This window comes from Megalops cyprinoides, chromosome 3 (assembly GCF_013368585.1).
Source record: "Megalops cyprinoides isolate fMegCyp1 chromosome 3, fMegCyp1.pri, whole genome shotgun sequence".
In the NCBI taxonomy this organism is placed as follows: Eukaryota; Metazoa; Chordata; class Actinopteri; order Elopiformes; family Megalopidae; genus Megalops; species Megalops cyprinoides.
Genome location: NC_050585.1, coordinates 8,755,277 through 8,776,620, shown reverse-complemented (window position 1 = coordinate 8,776,620; position 21,344 = coordinate 8,755,277). Strand labels below are relative to the sequence as shown.

General features: G+C 43.2%; 2 protein-coding genes across 3 annotated transcripts in view; both read right to left on the bottom strand.

Moving 5' to 3' along the window:
• Positions 1–1,245: 1,245 nt before the first annotated feature.
• On the bottom strand, positions 1,246–14,375 carry LOC118775424 (WD repeat and SOCS box-containing protein 1-like). The gene is made up of 9 exons (XM_036525336.1): positions 14,014–14,375; positions 12,888–13,056; positions 10,500–10,759; positions 8,837–8,968; positions 7,941–8,041; positions 4,586–4,758; positions 4,254–4,367; positions 3,380–3,487; positions 1,246–2,268 (listed from the first exon to the last, which is right to left on the bottom strand). Exons 1-9 carry the CDS (start codon positions 14,051–14,053, stop codon positions 2,106–2,108), a joined length of 1,260 nt encoding a protein of 419 aa, XP_036381229.1. The 5' UTR covers positions 14,054–14,375; the 3' UTR covers positions 1,246–2,105.
• Positions 14,376–17,130: 2,755 nt separating this feature from the next.
• LOC118775243 (CUE domain-containing protein 1-like) overlaps positions 17,131–21,344 on the bottom strand; it is a 29,671-nt gene continuing 25,457 nt past the window's right edge. For both annotated transcript variants that reach the window (XM_036525061.1, XM_036525062.1), the window contains exon 11: positions 17,131–20,928. In XM_036525061.1, the coding sequence (XP_036380954.1) occupies position 20,928 (1 nt within the window). In that variant the 3' untranslated portion in view covers positions 17,131–20,927. The remainder of the gene's footprint in view (positions 20,929–21,344) is intronic.

Sequence of the window (21,344 nt, the reverse complement as noted above, 5' to 3'; positions counted from 1 at the left end):
CCTTTGCCCAGTATACACCCATTAATTAACGTCTCAAATCTAAATATGCATCTCCCCAAGATCCATGCCAAATTGTGTTTTTGCATTGACACAAAGTTCAGTGGTATGGTGACTGAACATGTCAAGAAGCTGAACAACTTCTTACAAGAATCAAACAAAAACCGGAGGGATGTAAATCAATCTATAAATTAATCGATTGCCAGTCACGAGCACGCATGTTGACAGTAAAGTCTAACAATTGACTATTTTTTTCCCCAAACCGTTCAAAATAAGAGGATCGTTACACATTACTGTGCGATACTGGATGATCAGCTAAGGAGATGGCTAGCTTGCACAGCAGGACTGTGTGGAACAACACGTTTACATGCAACGCAATAGTGGCAATTCGGCTACGAGTATGCATAGTGTACAGTTACATACTGTTAGGAGCTAGCTAACCTTGCAGCCAGCAAGCCTGGTTAGCTAGCTAGCATTAATGTTAGTGAAGCATTATGAAACTTAGCTAACTTTGCAAAATGCACCTAACGTTTTGACGACTTTCTTTAAGAAAAGCCCAGGCTTCTAAATAGCCCTGTTCATCACTTTGTGGAAACGCCTTATTTTATTAAATAAATGCGGTCTTCTATTCATCAGTCTTTCCGAACACGTTATGGTTTTTTTCTGACAAGGCTTGCTCTGATGAAGCATGACAAGTGCTTACATTAACCTGCAAAGTGCACAAAGATGCTGAAAACCATAACATTAGGAGAAAGTATAAAGCAGTGTACATATTTCTTTTATCCCGCAATCTGTTGGTCAAAGTGATTGGTGCTTTTTTTTCCCCACATGAAATGACTCAATTGACTATCAATTTAAAAAAATGCTAGTTAATATATCTCATTCTCCATTAACAATGATTAATTGTTAATTGCCCTTCCTAGCCATCAATTAATCAAAGGTCATAAATGAGTGCCATTTACATCCCTGCTCTACATAGGGCCAAGATGCATTGAGAGTGTGCAAATCATTATTCAGACTTCCATTAAGAAATGCATAAAAAAAAAAAAAAAACCTTCACTGCTGTGCCAATAAACTGCCACATTCATTTCCAACATCCATGAAGTTACTGTAGCACAGCTCTACTTTAGGGCACCGCCATGGCCACAGGGCCATTTTCTCATTCACAGTGAATAGCACACAGACCCAAGCAGAGCGCATCAAAGTCACTCCCGTAATGACCATCACTTGGATACGGATTCCTGCTTCTTTACACATGAAAAAATATGCACAGAAAAATACATTTACAGGTATATATGAAACAATGAACGGCAAAAAACTGAACTGAACCAGTATATTCCAGCAAAGAAAACACTTTGATATTGTAATGGAATAATCTTTACAGATTTATATACAGGTTGACAAGATACACGTCAAAAAGGTCAGAGCAGTCCGTCTTGAAATTCAATATTGACTTTCACTGTAAATTCACAGAGCGAAAGCCTCTGTGTTAAGACTAACTGAACTGAGCTAGAGCAGCTAGCGTTAAGTGTCGAGTGTTAAGTGCTAAATTTCAAAGGCACTTAAGAGGGCCCACGCATCTGAAAGACTGCTCGTTTGTGCAGTCGGGATCTGGAGAGCACACTTGCGTGCATACAGCCCCCGCCCCTCAAAAACCACTTCTGCTGACACGGTCTATCCACATAATCGGAGTGCCTCGAGACAGTCTGCAAACACTCAGTCCCTCTTACTTGGGAGAGGTAAGGGGCTTTATCCTCCGGCTGCGAGACTTTTCATTCAAGCTTGCAAGTGTCCCGATGAAGTACTTGGTACTGCTAGGCTTCTGAACTGTTGCAGCTGTACAACCATTTCTTCTGCTAACATAAACTCAGATGGCTCATTGCTGGAACAATATTAATAATTGCTTCATCTCTGTTTCAAAAACAAAAAAGACCACAACATATCAAAAGGCAAAAGGTACAAACAATGAATACACGCAACGTTGTGACCAGACAGCAATACAGCAAGGCTTTTCTCTGAGCACCGCACCAAGCCGTCCTCCCTCCTTTCCCTTGCTGTACGTGCTGTCCGTAAAGGGGAGTTCACAGTGCACGGTCGCGCCTGTCCGCTCAGACAGTCCTGTAGGTCAGGTAGGCCAGCAGCGGGGGCGGGATGGGCAGCCGCTGCACCTGCTGGGTGGACGTCACTCTGCGCAGGGCCACGCGGCTCAGGTGCTGCAGGCTGGCGACGCTGCGCGGGGACGCCCACAGACGCACGCTGCCGTCGCGGGACCTGCGGGGAGGAGGAGGAGCGGCTCAGTGACCGCGGCCTGGCCGCTGGGGGAAGGCATGCACAATGCCCCGGGCTCCCCATCCTTCTTGGAGGACAACAGCATGTGTCAACAGCCTTAGCGACAGTTGGCAGGCATCACAGAGGACAGTTGTTCCCCTCTTTTTTATAATAAAATATTATTGATAATATATTTAACTTGGGCTTTTAAATTCATTTAATACTGCTCTGACAATACTGTCCCTTTTAAAGTCATGTTACTGAACCACAATTTGCATCTTGACAGAGAAAGAGTGAGGGTAAGTGAAGGGAAAAGGGGTGGAGGCTAGCAGGACAGAGAGAATGAGGTGGAGAGAAGGAAGGAGAGAGGAACACATAGGGAGGGAAAGAAAGGGGAAGAGGGAAAGAGAGGGGGGGAGAAAGGGGATGGAGAAAAAGCAGGAGGGAGACACATAGAGGGAGAGAGAGGGGAAGGGGTTACAGTCATGAGGGACATTCCTGAATAAACTGCAGAATCTGCAGAGCCTGACACATGACCTACTTATTTCCCCCTCAGAGAATTTTCCATTTGAAACCTGCTAGTACATATGTGGACTCACCTGAACTCCAGCCATACCTTTGCATTTTCCTTTGAATATGCAAGTGGCTTTGAGCTATTATTTATCTAATCGCCTGCTACAAGTTGAAGCAAGGAAGTTTGCATTTTTCACGCACTGGTGTCAACGTCTCTGAGGTCTGGGTGTAACCTTTACTTTAGGTCCTGTGTTTCAACAGCTTCTGAATGCAAGCAGCAGAACCTGTTCTACCCAGCTTTATCAGCCACAATCGGTACAAAAAAGGAGTGTTTCAGGATCGAGGCCACATCTGAGGCAATCTGTATTGTGTAGTTATTGTCATTCCTCTAATGGTTAACGCTGATCCTGAAATGCCTGATGGCAAGACAAATCAGGCAGGATTACGGTATTAGAGCTTGGCATGGCTGAAGTTATATTAACAGTCATTATCTCTTACAGGCCTCTCGGGGCAGGGGGAGGGGGGCATTTCTTTGGCAGGTAAAGAAGAACTAAAATGTGCAGATGCCCAGTGAAGCCTTTTCAGCCAGTGTGTGACTCACCCTGCTGCCAGCACGTTGCCGTCAGTGGAGAAGGCACAGCACAGGCCGCTGCTGAGCTGGGCCACGGCCTGGGGGGACTTCTCCTCCAGGCTCCAGATACGCATGAGCCTAGGAAGACAAACACCTCTCGTTCAGTGACAGTTTACACAACCACTCTTCACATGACACATACCAGACCACCCCACAGTGAGATCCTTTTAACCCCAAACTCTTTTCCCACAGATTCACACGGGAGCCTGAGGTCTTGCGCTGTTCCGAGCACCGCCCTTTCTGCAACAGGGCCTCCTTCGACGCAGTGGAGAATCATGTTAAATCGATTAGGGGGGGATGGAGGAACTGCAAAATATTACTTTCCGTCTGCCATTTTGGCACTGAGCGCCTGGCTTTGTTCCCGCAGGCAGGCCACCAATCAGGGCTCTGCAGAAACTGGACGCGCCATGCGGGTGTCATATGGGAAGCGCATGACCGCTTTCCACAGAAGTGGAACTCACAGAGCCCACATCAGTGCATGTGTGAGCATGCACACAGAGACACACTCAGTTTAGACACCGCTTTTATTAAAGGGTGCCTTTAAAACCTAGAGTGTTATCTTTGACTCATCATACTCGAGCATTGCCCAACTATAACATTTCCAGCTGTGTCTGACCCCTCCCTCGGTCCTATCAGCCACCACTGGCATGCTCACACATTCTTTCAGCACTATGCTTTCCCCTCCTCCTCTGGAATTGTTGACTGTAACGTATTATTGCTACTGTTCCTGGTACAGTGTCAAGCATAATAACAGGCCTAACTTCTGCAAAACTGTTTGCACTGGATTGCTCAGGCTCTGCCACCCAACACGTATTGCCAGGCGGCACGGCGGGTCCGCCCTCACCTGTCGTCCGCGATGCTGGCGATGTGGAGTCCGTCGTGGCAGAAAGCTACGGAGCGCACCCAGCGGTCATTGGCCCCCCCTGCGAAAATGGGCGAGGGGGGAGGGAACAGGTGCCTGTGGAGAGAGGGACTCCCTTTAGAGATGCAGCAGGACAGGGTACACACCCAGTTTTTTGGCCATTCCCACCCATTCGCAATAATAAAAAAAAAAGGAAATACAGTTTTACAAATACAACTTTCCCAGCAAACCCCCTGCTCCACACCCCCTAAAAACAAAGCCTCCAGAGAAAGAGCGCTGAGAGAGGGAGGAGAGGACGGCGGGGCGGCCCTCACCCCAGCTCCAGCAGCATCGTGCCCAGGTGGGGGTCCCACACGGTGACGCGGGTGTCGTACGAGGCTGTGGCCAGCAGGGCCCCGTCAGGAGAGAAATCGCAAGACACCACGTCGTTGTGATGGCCCTCCAGCTTGCGGATCAGAGAATACTTATCCATGTCCCAGAGAAACACCTGCAAGCAAGAAGCACCCTGTTAGAGCCCACAGCACAGCCCTGGGGAAAAAAAAAGCACATTTAAATGACTAGACTACTGACTCTAAATCAACTTCCTGATATATATGCAATTAAATATCAAGCAAAATTAGCAATAACTCAAATTACGTTAAACTTGGAATCAAAGAAGTGCTCAGTATCATTTTAACGTTTATGAGTTAACAACAACTTTTAAAAATTAGTACATGCGAAGTACACATCAGAACTACGTTAAAGATGTTAAAGCTGACGGAAATGCAATTACTTCACCTAAGTCTGGAATTACACTTTCCAAATTGGCCTTTACCATTAAAGACTACTAATTAAAAACTACAAACACATACAGTGCATATAAAGGACTGCAAGTCTACGTTTCTATCCATGAATAGCTACAGAGTTGAACAAACAAAAAAAAAAGTATTTACAAACAAGTAGTAAGTTAAGGTAACATATTGTTACTCCACTGGTTTCTCCTTTCAGAGTTTTAGTTCAGTTGTGAATACAATAGACTTGGCCCACCGGCGGAAGCCTACAAGAAGAGACAGATACTGCAAGAGAAAAGAACATGTGATGGCCAAAGGGTAGACACACGCCTTTGGCAAACACAAAAAAAATTGCAAACAAGTGACACACTGCACAGATCAGCTACCTATGGATTTGGCTGCTAATCTCATTTGCTCTAGCACAACATACTCAAGGCACAAAACATGCAAAATCTTAACAAGAGGAGTTAAGGGGAGGGAGGAGCATTTGGATGTCAGCCAAATTAATTTGTCAGAACTGTTCGGTGTCCAAAAACCTCTCTTAAATAAACAGGGAATGTAATCGGTTTTCAGGCACAAATCCTGTGAGATGTTCATCTGGAATCTGGAACTTTCAGCTTTGTTTTGGCAAAAGTACCTTTACAGATTGTTACACTCATCACTGAACTACCCATCGGGCGAGCTGACAAAGTCTGAGCTACTGTAGTCAACTGGAGATCAGACTACTTTATAAGAAGAATCCAACAGTTCGTTGCTTGTTCAAACTTACTGTTGTAAAACACTGTAGACATTGTGCTTGAGCAAAAATGTGCACAGCTCAACAACTTTGCAAGAGGCTAGCTAAATGTGACATTGCTTCACCTAACAACAAATAGAATCGTGTCTGTGACATCTACTATTTGCCCGGACTTCTACTTTGAACAGGAAATTTCAGCTATCATCTGTTTTTGGATCTTTGCACATTAACACTTCAAATTGAAAAAAAAAAATTCTGTGGATGAATCTAAAAAAACTTAAATCTGCTACTCAATGTTAAAGACAAAGTGCACTACATTTGGTTGAATTTGGTGTGAGTCTGTAACTGAGTCTGTTCTTTACATGAATATGTACTGCAATGAAAGGGCTCTTGAGGCCGAGGCGTCTGCTTGCATTTCTGCCCTGTCTCCCACACTCTTGGTAGATAGCCTGCTGTCTCTGCTAAGCTCTGTGCAGGGGAAAAAGGCTTCAGTTCCCAGCTCCCACAACCAGCAAGATGTGAGTTACACCATTCAACAGAGCTGGGGCCACTGCATTCCTCAGCTGTGCGTCACTCAAGTGCTCCGATACAAAGCAGCCCGGCTAAGACGAAACACAAAAGGCCAGTTGTCCTGCTTTTTGTTTTTTATCAGTGCTATCACCAAGACTAATTTGTTTTTTGTTACAGAATTTTTAAGCTATTGGAAAAGGCAAGAAATTCTCCATCCTGTGCCGATTTTTAAGAGAAAGAAAGTAACGTGTCCCTGTTAAGAGGTGTTACTCTGGTAATTGGGCAGCCGGGGATATTGAACTAACACTAAATGAATCTCTTTCATGCACAGCTTCACTCGCCTTTTCAGCTGGTTTTGACCCCTCCAAGCTTTCAATGCTTCTTACGTTTTATGTGGAACTGAATGGCAGAAACAGAAATCAAAGCAGTCTGCCAAGGCACAATGAACCCTTTCATTCTCAGTAATGCTGACAAAGGCGTGAGCCCTCAATTACTACCAGAGGTGGCTAACCGGGACATCTACAAGATATAAAACCTAAATGGTGACTAACCTGCCTCTTCAAACTTGAACCCTGAGATTTTTAAGAGACCTAAATCTGAGTTTTGTAAGAGACCTAATAACATTTACCTAATCTTGAAGCAATTTCTCTACTTTCTGCTAATTTCTCTTCTTTCCTATGCTGGGTAGAATAAAAATAAAACACAACTATGAACTGTATAGTTTTTTTTACTGTATGAAAGCTTTCATGTTGTATAATGGCAAGACAAGTTCAAGTGAAAATTAAAAAGGTGGGGGGGGGGGGGGGGGGGGGGGTTGGGTGTAACAGTACAGAAGTGATCGACTGCCAGTCATTACGTTACGCTACAGTGTGTAAAGGCAGTTGCCACAGCAGAGGTAGACAGACACGGAGCAGCACCTACGTACTGGAAGCCCTGCGGTCAGGAGCAAGGTTGCCCCTGGGCGCGGGCACAGTGTGTCCCCGGCGGTCTGCACCGGCTGCTCAATGTCAGCGCGGCGCTCCCATCAATACCAACCACACACACAGCTGCCACCACCTGTGACAGGGAAAGCAAGACACTTATGGACAAACACAGCCTGCCAGAACACAAGCGCCGCCTGAGCACGGAGGGGGCCGGCTTCCGCCGCCTTAAGGGCCGAGCGGGAGCGCGTGCGGCTAGGGTAGAGGCCGGCGGTACTCTGTCTACCTCCACAGACGTCCCCCGGGCTGCACCGCTAACGCCGTTGAGCCCCATAAACGGCCACTCTGGCCTTTCTTCTCAATAGATTTTTCCAGGCTTTTTTTTTTTTTTTAAACGGGAACAGTGAGGGTGAGGGTTCAAATAAGTATGTGCTCAAAAACAGTCCTATACTGGTTGAGTAAACATTTCAACCTGAGTTCGCCTTATCAGATGGATTCATCTTGAGGCCACAGCTCGGGTATCATTCTTATGGAATACATGTAGTGCACTTTATTCAGAAAGAGATTTTGAAACACACACGGCCAAAAGAAACAAACACTTCCTAGTGCAAGGTGACGAGTGAGTCACGGCACTGAGCGGGTATCTTTCGCTATGGTGTCACTGGCAGCTACTTGTGATGCACGCCCTCTGGGGCGGGGAGGCAGGGCGGGAGGGTGAAACTGGCGTACGTACCGCTTTACCGGCCCCCACCGAGCAGAGCACAGAGGAGTCGGGGGAGAAGGCGCAGCAGTACACCCAGTTCTGGTGGCCCCGCAGCACTTTCACCATGTTCCCTGCAGAAAACACGCAGCATTTAGGTCAGGCTTACATCACCGAGAGGAGAGATTAAGACACAGAGGCTGAGAGCTGATGTGGTGGCAACGTGGCATAGTGGTAAGCAGCAGGGATCGCAATCCAAAATGGTTATTTGGATTCCCCAGCGGGGGCCCACCGCTGTACCTCTCTGCAAAGTACTTAACCTGCATCGCTCCAGTACATAGCTAGCTGTAAAAATAAAAGCTATGCAAGTCGCTCTGGATAAGGAAATGTACTGATGGGCTGCTAGCCCTTCCTGCAAGGTCATGCCTCAATTCCCTGCTTGAGCACACAGTGGGAAGGGAGCCTTTTCCACTTCACTGGACACTAGTGATTTATTGTTTCTAGACTGTAAGACTTCTGATATTTTCACTGGCATTACAAAGTCTTCTATAACCTAAAGAGCTTAAAGGGAGCCATACTTAACATTCCAGTAGGCCAAGAGGCTGGTGCAACATAAACACACAATGGTTTCAAATTTCATGATGAGGACAACACCCAGGAAGCCAAAGATAGGCTTGGCAAGTCTGTCATTCCCAAACAGAGGGTGGCCGCTGCTGCCCGAAATGTTTCCGGAAGATTCTTTCATCACAGGTTCACACGACAAGAGCGAACGATAGTCAGCGTTTCTAGAACAATCCACTGCGTCTCCCTCACAATGCTGCGAGACGTCCGAGAGCGGACGTGAAAGCAGCGGGACCGTTTTGGCTGGGCTTGCTCTGGACAGGGTGGCCCCTAACAGCGTGCGCCGGGCGCTTTCGCGGTGTGCTCACCGTCGTCTTTGAGGTCCCACACGCGCAGCGTTCTGTCTCGGGACGCGGATACCAGCATGAGGCTGCCGTCGGGGGCGAAAGCCAGGTCTCGCACAATGTCTGTGTGGTCCAGCAAGTTCAGGAGCAGCTTGCCTGTCACCGAAACGAAGACCAAAAAAGAAAGAAGTTGTAAATATCACACATATATGACATTATACATTCTACTTTTTCTGCAGGAAAACAGGTTCACTGAAACCTGTGTTGACAGGCATGCACCAACAAAGAAGATTGAATGCTTCAGAGCTTTAGCCCGTATTGTTAAAGGCGAACTAACACTATGGCCTACTGGAGCAATGCCAATAACATTACAAACTACTACAGACAGAGAGAACCCTTCTTTTGTGATCTATGTGAGAGAAGAACAGATCTTAAAGTCCCCTTGATACGAGACATGCTTTTTCTTGCCCTGCCAGTCTGACATCTGTGGCTGGCATCACATTACCCAGAGATTTTGGCAGCCAGTCAGAAATACCTCAAGGGTTTCTAAACACCCATGCTCATCTTTGAAATATATCCGCCACAATTTGCTGGATTAAACCAGAGTAAATATCTAATTTGTTACATTCTGACATGTAAGGCAAAACCTGTCTTTACCTGTAACAAAACCTGCATGGCCACTGCTTAAAGATAAAAGAGCCACATGTATCCAAGCAATGATTTTACAGTAAGCTAGACAATTTATAAATAATTTAGAAAGCTTGGACAATTTTAAAATACAAAGAAATCTCTCACAATATAAATAAATACAATTATGGTACTGTCCATTTTTAACCCTTTAACTGTATTATTTGCATCTAAGGGAAAATTATGAAATTATGATTTTTCTGTATTCCTGTAATGACAGATGAGGTCCAGATCTGTAACGTGGTTCTTTTGCCTACAAGACATTTGCCTATGACTTCCACCGACTGCCAAACTACTGAAAGCAGCCTATGCAGCAACTTCCACCTCTAAATGACTATAGATGTCATGTGCAAGATTACATAGTTGCAAGAGTTCTTGGACAGGGAATTATTCCTGATGAGCTTTAAAGGGGTGTAGCTGATTTTTTTGAACAAATGTAAATACCATGGAACACATGAAATGCTTCACCAGCATACTAACCTAACTTGTAATACAGCATATTGGCTTAATTAGTGGCTTTTTGCAGTTGTAGAGGACAGGACGTGATGTCTTACACATAGGAAAAATTAAAAGAAAACCTCCCGTGAATGAAAAACAAAACTCATAAGCAAACAAGACCAAGGGGAGGTGAGCCTAAGGAGATTCACTATCTCACAGGCGTTAACTTGTCTAGAGGAGATGCTGAATTCAGAAAGCCGCTTTGACCCAGATACTGGAGCACCTCAGCCAATGAGAGCACATGTTTCTGGGCTGCCCACCCTGGCAGCTATCTGGTAGCACAGCACAGCTGGATGTCTTGTGTACCAAATAAGCATAACAGCAAATCCTCAGGCCTCGTACAATATAAAACGCTTTACAGTATCGGTAAGCAAACACCGCTCTGCTTTGTCTCCATCTAAAACAGCAAGTAAAACCCGACTGGTCAAGATTCAGTCAAACCTAAAGCAATGGCAATTCACTTTTCCCTCGCTACGTTCTGCGCTGCCGGGGAATGTCTCACCGGTGTAGACGTCCCAGATCTTGATGCGGCCGTTGTTGAGGCCAGTGGCGAGCAGCAGCTGGTCCTGGCCGAACTTGAAGCGGTGCCACTCCACGTTGACGCAGCGGCTCTGCTTCTCGGGCACGGACGAGCCGAAGGCCAGCCCCCACACGATGTCACCGCAGTCGATGGTGTGCTCGCAGGGCACGCTGCCTTGCAGCTGGCCCACGCTGCTCTTCCGCGAAATGCGCCCGGGCCCGACCCCATTCAGCCCTACAGAGCTGAGGGAGAGGAAGGGGAGGGAAAGTCAAGACCGGAGCAACACCATAACCTGAAACTCAGTCTCAACAAAGAGCACAGTCTCAAGACATTTAACCAACAGTTAAACCAAATATAACTCTTGAGCAAAGGTGGAGAGATAATGATTGCTTCTGTGTTGACTACACAACTGGCAAAATAATCAATGTTGGCCATGAAGAATATGTGTCACCTTTGGTTTTACAATTTGGTAAATTTGTAAATTTCCTCATTCCATAACCGCTCAAACTGATAAGGCTGTAAACTGCCACGATTCACTTGAGCGTTCACCCAAGTAGGTTGCTGCAACTTCACACTTTCAAGAGCAACATGCCTTTAGGGATAATCTATGAATAATCTACACTACAAGTAAATTCTTGCTGTCAATAGGGATACACGATATTGGATTTTTGCCAATATTCGATACGCTGATATTTTCAAACTCATTTTGGCCAATCGCTGATGCCGATATAGTGTGGATATAGATGCCAAGCAATTTAAAAATGGTCTCACTCCCCTCCAGAAGCAGAGAGAAGCTTAGCAGTACACAACTAGCATCCTCACAGGGTGAGAAACTTAGCTAGGGGTCGTTTGAAACCATTAGGCCCCCCGTTCAAGTCCCAAAGCACGAGCTCGGCAATCACGGGCTGTCTTATTTCCCATCGCATTCTCTCCTTATGGAGCCGCAATATTTATTTTAAATGAACAGAGACACAGTAAAGTTACAGAAAACCTTATTCGCTGTCCAGTGTTGTTGCGTAAGTGTACAAACACAAAAATTACGCCCTCTGTTTGAGTCCCAAAAGCAGTCCCATAAACCTTGTACAAAATGGGATGTCCCTCCTTGTCATTTATATCTAATACAAGCTTTAGTTTTAGATTTAGGTCATTTGGATTAAGATAAGAAGCACTGAAGCAATGATTGTAAGCACATTCCTATACTGAATTGTAAATACTCGTTCTGTGTTTTCCCACTCCGGAAATCATACTACAAGCTTCTCATCTGGTGAACATTAACAGTATTACCCGTAGAGCTGATGTATGTTTATTTTGTCCTCATAAATTGAGAGATAAAAGACCTGAATAGAAGTCAAACAATCAAAGGGCTTCTGCAATAACATCTCATAAAATACTGTTGTGTTTTACACAACAACTTCAACTAGCCCATATATTGAGGAAATGATACATCCTTTTATAAACAGGAACTGAATGGTGTAAAACGTTAAAAGCCCTTCCCATTTTAAACTGAAGTGACCGCTATTTTGCGCTGAAATCAGCAAAACAGTACGTGGTGAGCAGCACGATAATGTCAGGGACAGTAAAGCTATCTCAAAGCTGGGAGAGGGACAGTCTAGATGAAACCTGCACTCACTTTTTGTGTCTTAAAAAAAACTGCTTTTCATCTACGCTGTGTAAGAGTCTTACAGCACATCACCCTCGATGACTACCAAAATAACTTGTCATTTTAAATACATTAATAAATAGCAAATCAATTTCAATAACCCAAGCTAAGATGAGTTTGAATGTGGACTCAATTTTTGAGCTACGAAAGACACACGCAAGTCATTTGTGCATGGCCAGTTAAGCAGTTAACAATGACACAAAATGACTGGCATCGAAATGTCCATTGAGAAAGCTACTTGTGGACAAGCTGGAAAGACCTGACGCTTGCCAAATGAGGGAAGTACGCTCATTATGAAAAGTTACATTCAGTGTAGGACAATGGGCTTTTCTGTAACCCGATCTGTGTCGCCTTTGGAACGACATAGTAAGGCGAGACATACTAGAACGCACCATTCTGTCCTGCCTATATGGCACTGAGAGAAAGTGGGTTCTGGAACAACGAACAGATTCCAACTGAAGCCGCACTTGGCTCTGGAACGTACGCTAAGACATGTCATTTTCTCATGTTTTGGCCAAATATGACACGTTTGGATTACTACACACTCCCTCAGGACTCTATTGCTGGATTTCAAAACAGCCTAATTTCACAGTGAAATATAAGCCCAATGGTCCTTATCCACCAAGAAGAGCTTCAAACACAATTAGGAAGTAAGTACTTTGAATGACATTTTGTTGTACAGTGTACCAAACTGAGGCCTCCATACTTACAAGCTTTTCAAGCATTTTGACCAGGGTATGAGCCTCACTATACGGTATCCCTGAGACCAAGCGAAGTAGGAACCATCTGGAGCAAAGGCCACAGTCCAGGTCTCCCGCCCAGACTTCTGGTCGAAAGGAGCAACTGGCGCTGGAAGTTCCCCAATTAACTTGGCCTTGGCTGAAAATAAAGAAAAACACCGGATTAGGGTCGATATACAACAGCAGTGAGCCAGAGACAGGTCCGACGCAAAAACTGTCTTTAAGAGCATTGGTCATGGGACAGGATTCGATGAGTTAGCTACGTGCGGAACTGAAAACACAGACAATAAGCAATACACGCTAGCAATCTCGCCTAACAGACAAAATTCAGTAGCCCTTACCTAACGTTAACTACTTAACGTTTAACTGACAAGGCTGTGCTAATCTTGATGATGATCATGTCAGATTTGTTTAGCCATCCACCCACGAGTTAATGGAACTTCCAACAGATTATGCCAACTACCTCAATAGCCATAAAACATTTCTGACTCTTCGCACTAGGAATTTAGTTAGTCAGTTCGCTAATGGTCCTTAACCTCCTCCCTAATTCCACTCTACTTGGTTTAAAAATACTGTCCAGGCACAACAATAGAGTGCTGCAGCTACAGCAAAGATTTTATTCAAAGTTACCAACTAACTAAATAAACATACTATCTAATCTAAGTGAGCAGACTACTCTACACAATACAAGCGTTTTAGCTGGTAGATGCAACTGGCAAAGTTAGCTGTCTAAAGTTACCCCGCACAGCTGGTGGGGGGTGGGGTGCTGAAGATGGAATTTCATTTGAGTGCGTACGTGAGAAAACGATTTTGCTACGAGCAAACGAGCTTGCTAGCCATTAACCCGATGAAAAAGGCGAAAAATGCGGCCCAGCGACATGATAAGAGTTTGTGCTAATCATGCGTGTTTATAACTAGTCAATTGGCTTTGACAGTACAAATAACTTAACGGTTAATATAGATTTTGCCCACTACTGAATACTAGCTAACGTTAGCTAGCTCGCAAGAATAGCTCCCTTTGCTACCTTGCTAACAGCTAGCTAACGTTCCCGTCCCGAGCAAGAATAAAAAAAAAACAATTGGAGTTTTAACTTACCTATTTCATTTTCGTTTACAAAATCTGGAAAGCTTGCCATCTAAATACAAACTGCTTTCTTAAAGAAAAGCTAGCTAGCTGATGTCAACCGATGAAATGTCTTAAAAACAAAACAATGGCTAATGTTAGCGAATGTGCATAACAAGGCAGCTAACGTAAACGATGTCGGCTACCTAACTTAGTGCTCCTTTGTACACAGCTGAAGCTTTGATGAAACGGAAAAAAAAATGAAAATATACCACACTCAATTAGCTAATAAGCTCACAAACGTCAAATTTTTTTCCGCAATCGTCTGTTATTTCAGGCGAATCAAACGCACACAACTCGCAAGCTGTCGTCTATGGGGCGATCTGACAGACTGATTAGCCAGTAGATGGTTCCTTTCGTTACACGTCATCGAAGCTGGTTGCCAAGGCGATTGCAATTTACGCCCCCCCGCCCAGTGCCTTGCGCCTCGCGGAAATTCCTTTGTAAAGAAAGGAAACGGACGGGACTCGTGGCGCTTCTGCTCAGCGATTAACTCTACCTCCGAACATTGATCCTGAATCAGAATTTTCATATCACCGATAAGGATCAGGTTTAGGGGCAAGTAGTCTGATATTGGGTCGGTTGATTGGGTAAGAGAGTATCTGGAGCTGGCCTAGCAGGAAGTCCCCATCAGGCCAACGTGGAAACGACACGGCAAAAGCAATTCATTGGTGGAAGAATACGGACAAAAGAACAAAAGTGCACAAGAAAGGAATCTTTATCATGAAACACTCGATACATTAAGATAGTTGGGAGTACTGATCAAAACTCAAAAGACTGCATTATTTAAGTTTTGAACTACAAATCAAGTCTCCAGTCATTTGAGACTGAATTTCAATTATACAGACTGTCAATGGTAGCTACAGAAGTAGGAGGGCAACTTTCCTAAGACAACCTTTTGAATTTAAATGGATTAGTGAAGTCTCTGAGTGGTCACAGTCTGACGTGGTACACAGTGAGGGGTGACAGACAGAACTAATAAATCCTATTGCTCCATGATAATCTATCCATCACATGCATTGCATATGTAGTTAAAATGTTCTCAGCTGAGATGAGACTTTCTGCATTGAGAATTTAAAAAGTAGAATTATTTTCAATGTTGAGAAAAGATAGTTGCTGTATTTTCATTATACCAGCATCCTTTATATTTACATGATAATAAAAAGTCGGTTTTTAAATGTTAGCATCATTTGGATAATTTTTTTTGTTAGACAAGTCCATGTTCTTTACAATTTGAGAACTTGACCCAGTGAATGACCTAAATTCAGTGTTCAAACCAAATACGTAGTTGATAAAGATTAGCCTGAATGCTAATAAATGCCAGTTGCAGTTTCTGGAGAGTTTGATCCAGTGAGTAAGCACAGGTGTCAGCTGTAAAGTGGACAGGACTCAGGACTGAACCTTCATTGAGCACCTTTGCTACTTGATTCTGGTACATTAATGCAGATATACTATTTGTTATTGTTCTGGAACCACCCAGCTGTCGAGTAACTAGCCCACTATAATCCAAGTACAATTATATATCCAGGTATTCAATAAATTACATAATTTCCAAAATTCCTTTATCTGTAACTGCAACACCTGTAAAGGGTATTCTAAGTCCCTCAAAATAGCCTCAAGAAGAAGCAACTTTTGCAGGAAGTTCATCAATAAATAATGCTCCTGCTGCATCATTAGGCATGTTACCTCAAGAGAAATGTACTGAAAGCGAATGCAAATAAATGATTGCGAAATATTTATGTAAATATTTATACTGAAACATCTTTGAAGCAGTGACAACTGTACGTTCAGTTAATTTCCATCTCACGATTGAGGTACGGATGTTACGTAAAATGGCAAGAGCACATTCAAATACATTCGACATGCATGATGCACTTACAATGCTCTTACATAGAGAGCACCACTCCGGTCATTGAACTTAAAATTACAGATAAACACTAGAAATCTTCCGCAAGCTCTTTTTTCCTAGTAAACGAGTTATGAAATCACTGAAGCTACAGCCAGAACACCCAGCTGCTAACTGACGTTTAAGAGCATTACGGCTCGGTTGCATGTGACGTTTGATTCTTCTGCCATCTACTGGCGTCACCCTAAAACAGTATGCATCCTTCAACCTTTTGGTGGTAACAAAGTGATATTTTTGTTGATAATAGGAGGCAATGATAAATGCCATTTGTGTAATAACAACAAACTATTAGACAGGGTACAACACACTTTTATTATTTCAATAGCAAATTAACATTTTTGAGGTGTAAGAAAGATCAGATCTGGAAATAATCTTGAAAGTATGACAACAGCTTACAGAACCTTAAATTTTGTAGGGAGAGAAGTTAGAGCACACCAGTGAACATTTTTTTCATCATATATCAGCTCACCCTCTACAAATACAAATGCATTTTTGAATCATAGAAATGTTGAACAATTTTCTATATATTTTTTTAAACTGCAGTTATTTAACTATCTTGTTTATGCGTTGTCACCTGTCAGTCAGAGTATATACATATGCTTAGTGAAATATAAAACATAAGACCCCACACTCTATAATGCTTGCCTTTATATTTTCTCACTGGTAAATGTAGCATACAGTACATTCTTATGACAGGGCTATGAGTCATTCTAGACAATAGGCCCACACAGGTACATTGTAAACAGGTACATTAGCTGTTATAAGCAGTTAGACTGGCTTCATATCCATTCCATACATTCATATAGCACACATACCTTTGGAGGGAGCTGCAGCTTAAAGGAGGACATGAAACAGGGGTCTATATACAAAGAAGTCTCTGGTGCCCCGCTTACTCATATACCGGCTACTGAAGTAGCGTTCCGAATAGAACCCTGACAAGCGATTAATGAAACGTGTGTCAAGTGCCAAAGGTAATGCTGCGGCCCTACACCCTAAGACCTCACCCCAACGGGAAAGGAGCTTGGATTCAGAGGAGAGTGAAGCACGTATTCGAACCTGGTTGTAAGATGAAGAGAAGACCACGAGCTGCTCAAACGACCCGGGTCTGAGGGAACACGCGCTTGTAGAAATGGTGGGAAACCGGTATTTGGCAAAGATGACGGATTACTATGATTGACCCCACCGTGAGTGTAGCATGAGTTACAAACAACTATAATTGTTGTCCAACATTTGGATGACTTGAGAAGACACAATAGATGTAAACTACTGATGGTTCTGGCCAAATTCAATGAAATGAATCCACCTAGCTAGGTTAAACTGTGGGTTGTTTTTCCTCTAAAAGAGACTGAAAAGCGTTTTCCAACCCTCGATCTCTGGTTATTGTTCCAACTAGGTCAATCAGGTTTGATTAGGCAGTTAATTCAATACTGAGCTGGATCTGACGTCACTTGACAAATATGTGCAATCTTTTGTGAAGGAAATGTGTTGCGTGGTTGAGCATTCATAAAAGACATGCAAAGCAACTTATTTCTGGTGTCTTTTACCCTGTAAACAAAATCGTTCAACTGCTTTAAGGCCTAGCGCAATTAACTCAATAACCATTTATATTTGACAGTCACCATAACTTGGATTAAGTGCAAAATATGAATAGACAAAAATATTGAATAAACACCTTTAATTCATTTAACTTTCAAGTCATGTCAAACCCAGATCAGCACCTAATCAGCACCTACATCAAGGCCAATTAATTAGGAGGAGGTAGAACATAAACCAGGAGAGTGTGCTCCTAAGACTACAGCTGGGAAACACTGATCTAGAATCCTGCTTTTCCTGTCCAGGGAGCTCATCTTATGCACAGGGTTTTGCACATTATCCTTGCAGAAACTCTGATATGGTCACCACCTGTTGTTGAATTGTGCTTCTGCCTGACAGTTGAAGAGAAATCTGAACAGAAAACAGAAAGTATGGGGGAAATTCCCTGAGCGGATTAGTTATTTACCTGCAGATAACACACACAGTCGGTGACGAATGCTTTCTTTATGATAAAATGACTAACTATACATCCATTAATAAGTCCACAAATAATTCATCCACGCATGCAAAATCACCCTGGGCATTACACATGAGACAACAGCTGTATGTACTGTATGCTTGCTCCTCTAACGAAACCGACTGACGTGTCACATCGGCGCCTGGCTGGATTCTGGAACAAGGACAAAAGAACCTGCCGTGTCCCTGCCCTAATGACGAGGCTGGCGCTAAATGGTGAAAGGCGAACAGTTTTGCACTGCAAACAGAGACAGTCTGTCACAGTGGGGATGCATCGTTGTGCTCTCCACTCGGATGTCTGCGTAAGTGTAAAAAAAAAAAAAAAAACAAAAAAACTATTTCTCCTCTGTTATGGCACTCTGCTCTTCAGCTACAGAGGGACTGGGAACATGCATTTGATGGGGGACGTCCTAAAGAACATCCATCCCATCCTCTCTCCGGCCCTGAGCTTCCAAAGTAAGGGAATGCAAAAGGTTTTTACTTGTAAGAAAAAGCTGGGCACATCTGCACAGCCAGGTAAAGGGTTCAAATGGGTTATGCAATCAGGCCTGTGAGAAGGCAGAGAGAATGGCCCTGTGTCTTGTGGTCCTTTCAGCTAATTTGCATGTGTCTTTTACATGGAATCGGCACAGTTTTCCAGAACAAGAGAGTCAGGGCTGTGGAAGCACTGAATTGACTCTTCTTTCATAACGCCCACTATCTAAAACACACACACATAGAACAGACAACTGGCGTGAAGACAACCCACATAACTAAACTCTAAATAAAGGGAATATGCTCGCTGGTTTCTGTACGTTTCCTAGAATCTATCATACAGAGCACGCATGCAACTTTAACCAGTCAACATCTGGGATTCAGCGGATTTGGGTCCACCTCTTCACGTGTCAGGAGCCCATTATGATCTTCTCAAAATCCAAACCACTTCATGAAGGGTGGCACTGCAATATGCACTGATTTATCTGGCCCGTGGTAACAGCGAAATGGACAAACAAAACAGACACATACGTCCCATTCAACTCGTTCATTGACTGATCATTGGAACAAGCTTATCGAGGACCATTCAACAAAAGCCGCAGGCCTGTAGTCCAATCAGTCTTTAGTGACAAATAAATGACATATTTTATTCTGTTCAATTAAATAAACCTTCACATATCAAACAAAAGTTTCAAAGCAAATTTTTGATCTTTCTCCTTTTTCTCCCCATCACAGAATTCTATTTTTCACTATGCATTTCTGTATTATTTTACAACATAGCCATCTGTAACTGGTAAATATTTTGGCTTTTCTCTATAAAATATTTCTAATTGTTAAATTACAATAAGGACAGTAACACTGGTGAAGATCTTTTTCCATGACACAAGATTCCTCACTCTACCTATGTTCTACTAAAAGTTAAGCCCCATCTTGCAGTGCATTCTGGGCACCAGAGTGAGAGGAGAGAAGCTCGCTCTCCATCTTTGCCACAGAGACAGTGACTCATTCAATATTTAAGCACTCTTTCCTTTTAAGCAATTGCATTTCGAAATAAAAGATTCATTCCCATTTTATCAGCTATAGCTCTCTTTGAGCTGTTCGTGTCTTTTTTTCAACTACGTGTGCACCAGTGCTGAAGCAGCAGCTCTGCCTCAGTAATGTCCATTAAGGAGACCTGGCTCAGGCCAACAACATCTGCTTGACTGATTAGCAGAAATGAGCTGAATTCAAGACTTACTACTATATGGAATAAAAAAAAAAACAAAAAAAAAAAAAACAAAAAACAAATATATTCAAGGTCAGGCTGCTCATTAATATGTACTGCCATTACGGACTCAGGGTATTCCTCTCACCCAGTCATACGCATAGTAACCAGAATGCAACAGAGGGCGTATACCATAGGAGCAAACAATCTTGCATCATAATAAACCATTGGCTTCTAACTATATGAGTGCCCCTTTAAAATGAGAGAACTGCTATGTTAAAAAACAGCATTGATCTTGTAAGACACAGCAGTACAGAACTGACAGTACCAGCTCATTGTGTGCATTGTGTGTATTATTTCATTCTCTCAGTCAGGTTTATTTTCAGTGTACCTCATGGAGCAGCCTGGAAATGGCAATTAGTGTAATCTGTGGTGACATCATGAAAGAAAACGTTTTTTTTTTCTTAAGCAAAAATTTGGCATCGACAACAAAGACCTGTATCAGTATCTATGACCAAGAAGGTAATTTGAAATATAACCTACTGCAACAGGAGACAATTTCGGTTTGCTGGTATCAACCCATGCATTCCGGAGAGGAAATTCTAGCCAAGTAGCTAAATTTACTGCACCTCAGTATACATGAGAGGAACTTATAGGCAGGCTTTGATTCAAGTGGCTGCCGTAGAGTTGAGCCACAGCAAAGGGCCATCTTATATCCATCAGCAACATATGAGCAGAAGAGCCTGCACTTGAACATGGAGTCTCACTGCTTTTGGCCAGGATCACATCTACAGTCTTGGCTGCCCCTGTATGTTAATATCTAAAACCACCTGCCCAGGGAGCCATCACATGGGCTGTAAAGCAATGTTAAATGAGAAAGACAGAACTAGGTCACGCTGCGAAAGCATAACCATAATCATATCATAATCGTTTTTCTATTTCAGGGAAATAATACAAAAAATGGTTGTGAAAAAATGGATTACTGCTTTGTTAGTTAGCCTCGCATATGAAATCAAATAAAATCAAATCAAATCAGCATTCAGTATTAGACTTAGTCCAGAGTGGAAATGGGGGTGCCTTGACAAAACAAGTACAGCGCAGTGCAGTTCCTCTTCAACTGGGCGTGGTGTTCGAGGGTGTCTTCCATAGCACTGGCAGGCCTAGGATTGGCTGGTCTGGGTCAGATAGGAGGAGTCAAAACCTTAGGTAATTCCACTGCTGCCATGGAAAACCTGCAGGAACCGTCTGCACAGATCTGCAAACAGACAGAAGGTAGGTACAATCAGTGCAATTAAATGGTTGATCACCATTCACACTTGATTTCAACATCCTATTGTAAATATGCTTATACCGTTTGTGTGCGTGTGTATATATAAAACATACACACTATTAATACATATATTTTCACTGTACAAACACACACACACACACTCATATGACTAAAACATGCTCAAAAATAAAATAAAAATAAATAATAATAAAATATATAATAGAAAAATAATAACATTGGAAAATATTTCTGTGACAAGGGCATGAATGAGTAGTAGATGATGTGAGTATGGCATACCAGGAAAACATCCTACCAGGTAGTGGTGGATCTGCCACCTAATCTAATTTCATGTTTGTCATACAGGTGGACTCAAAGTATTATGAAAGCCATTGATTTTTTTC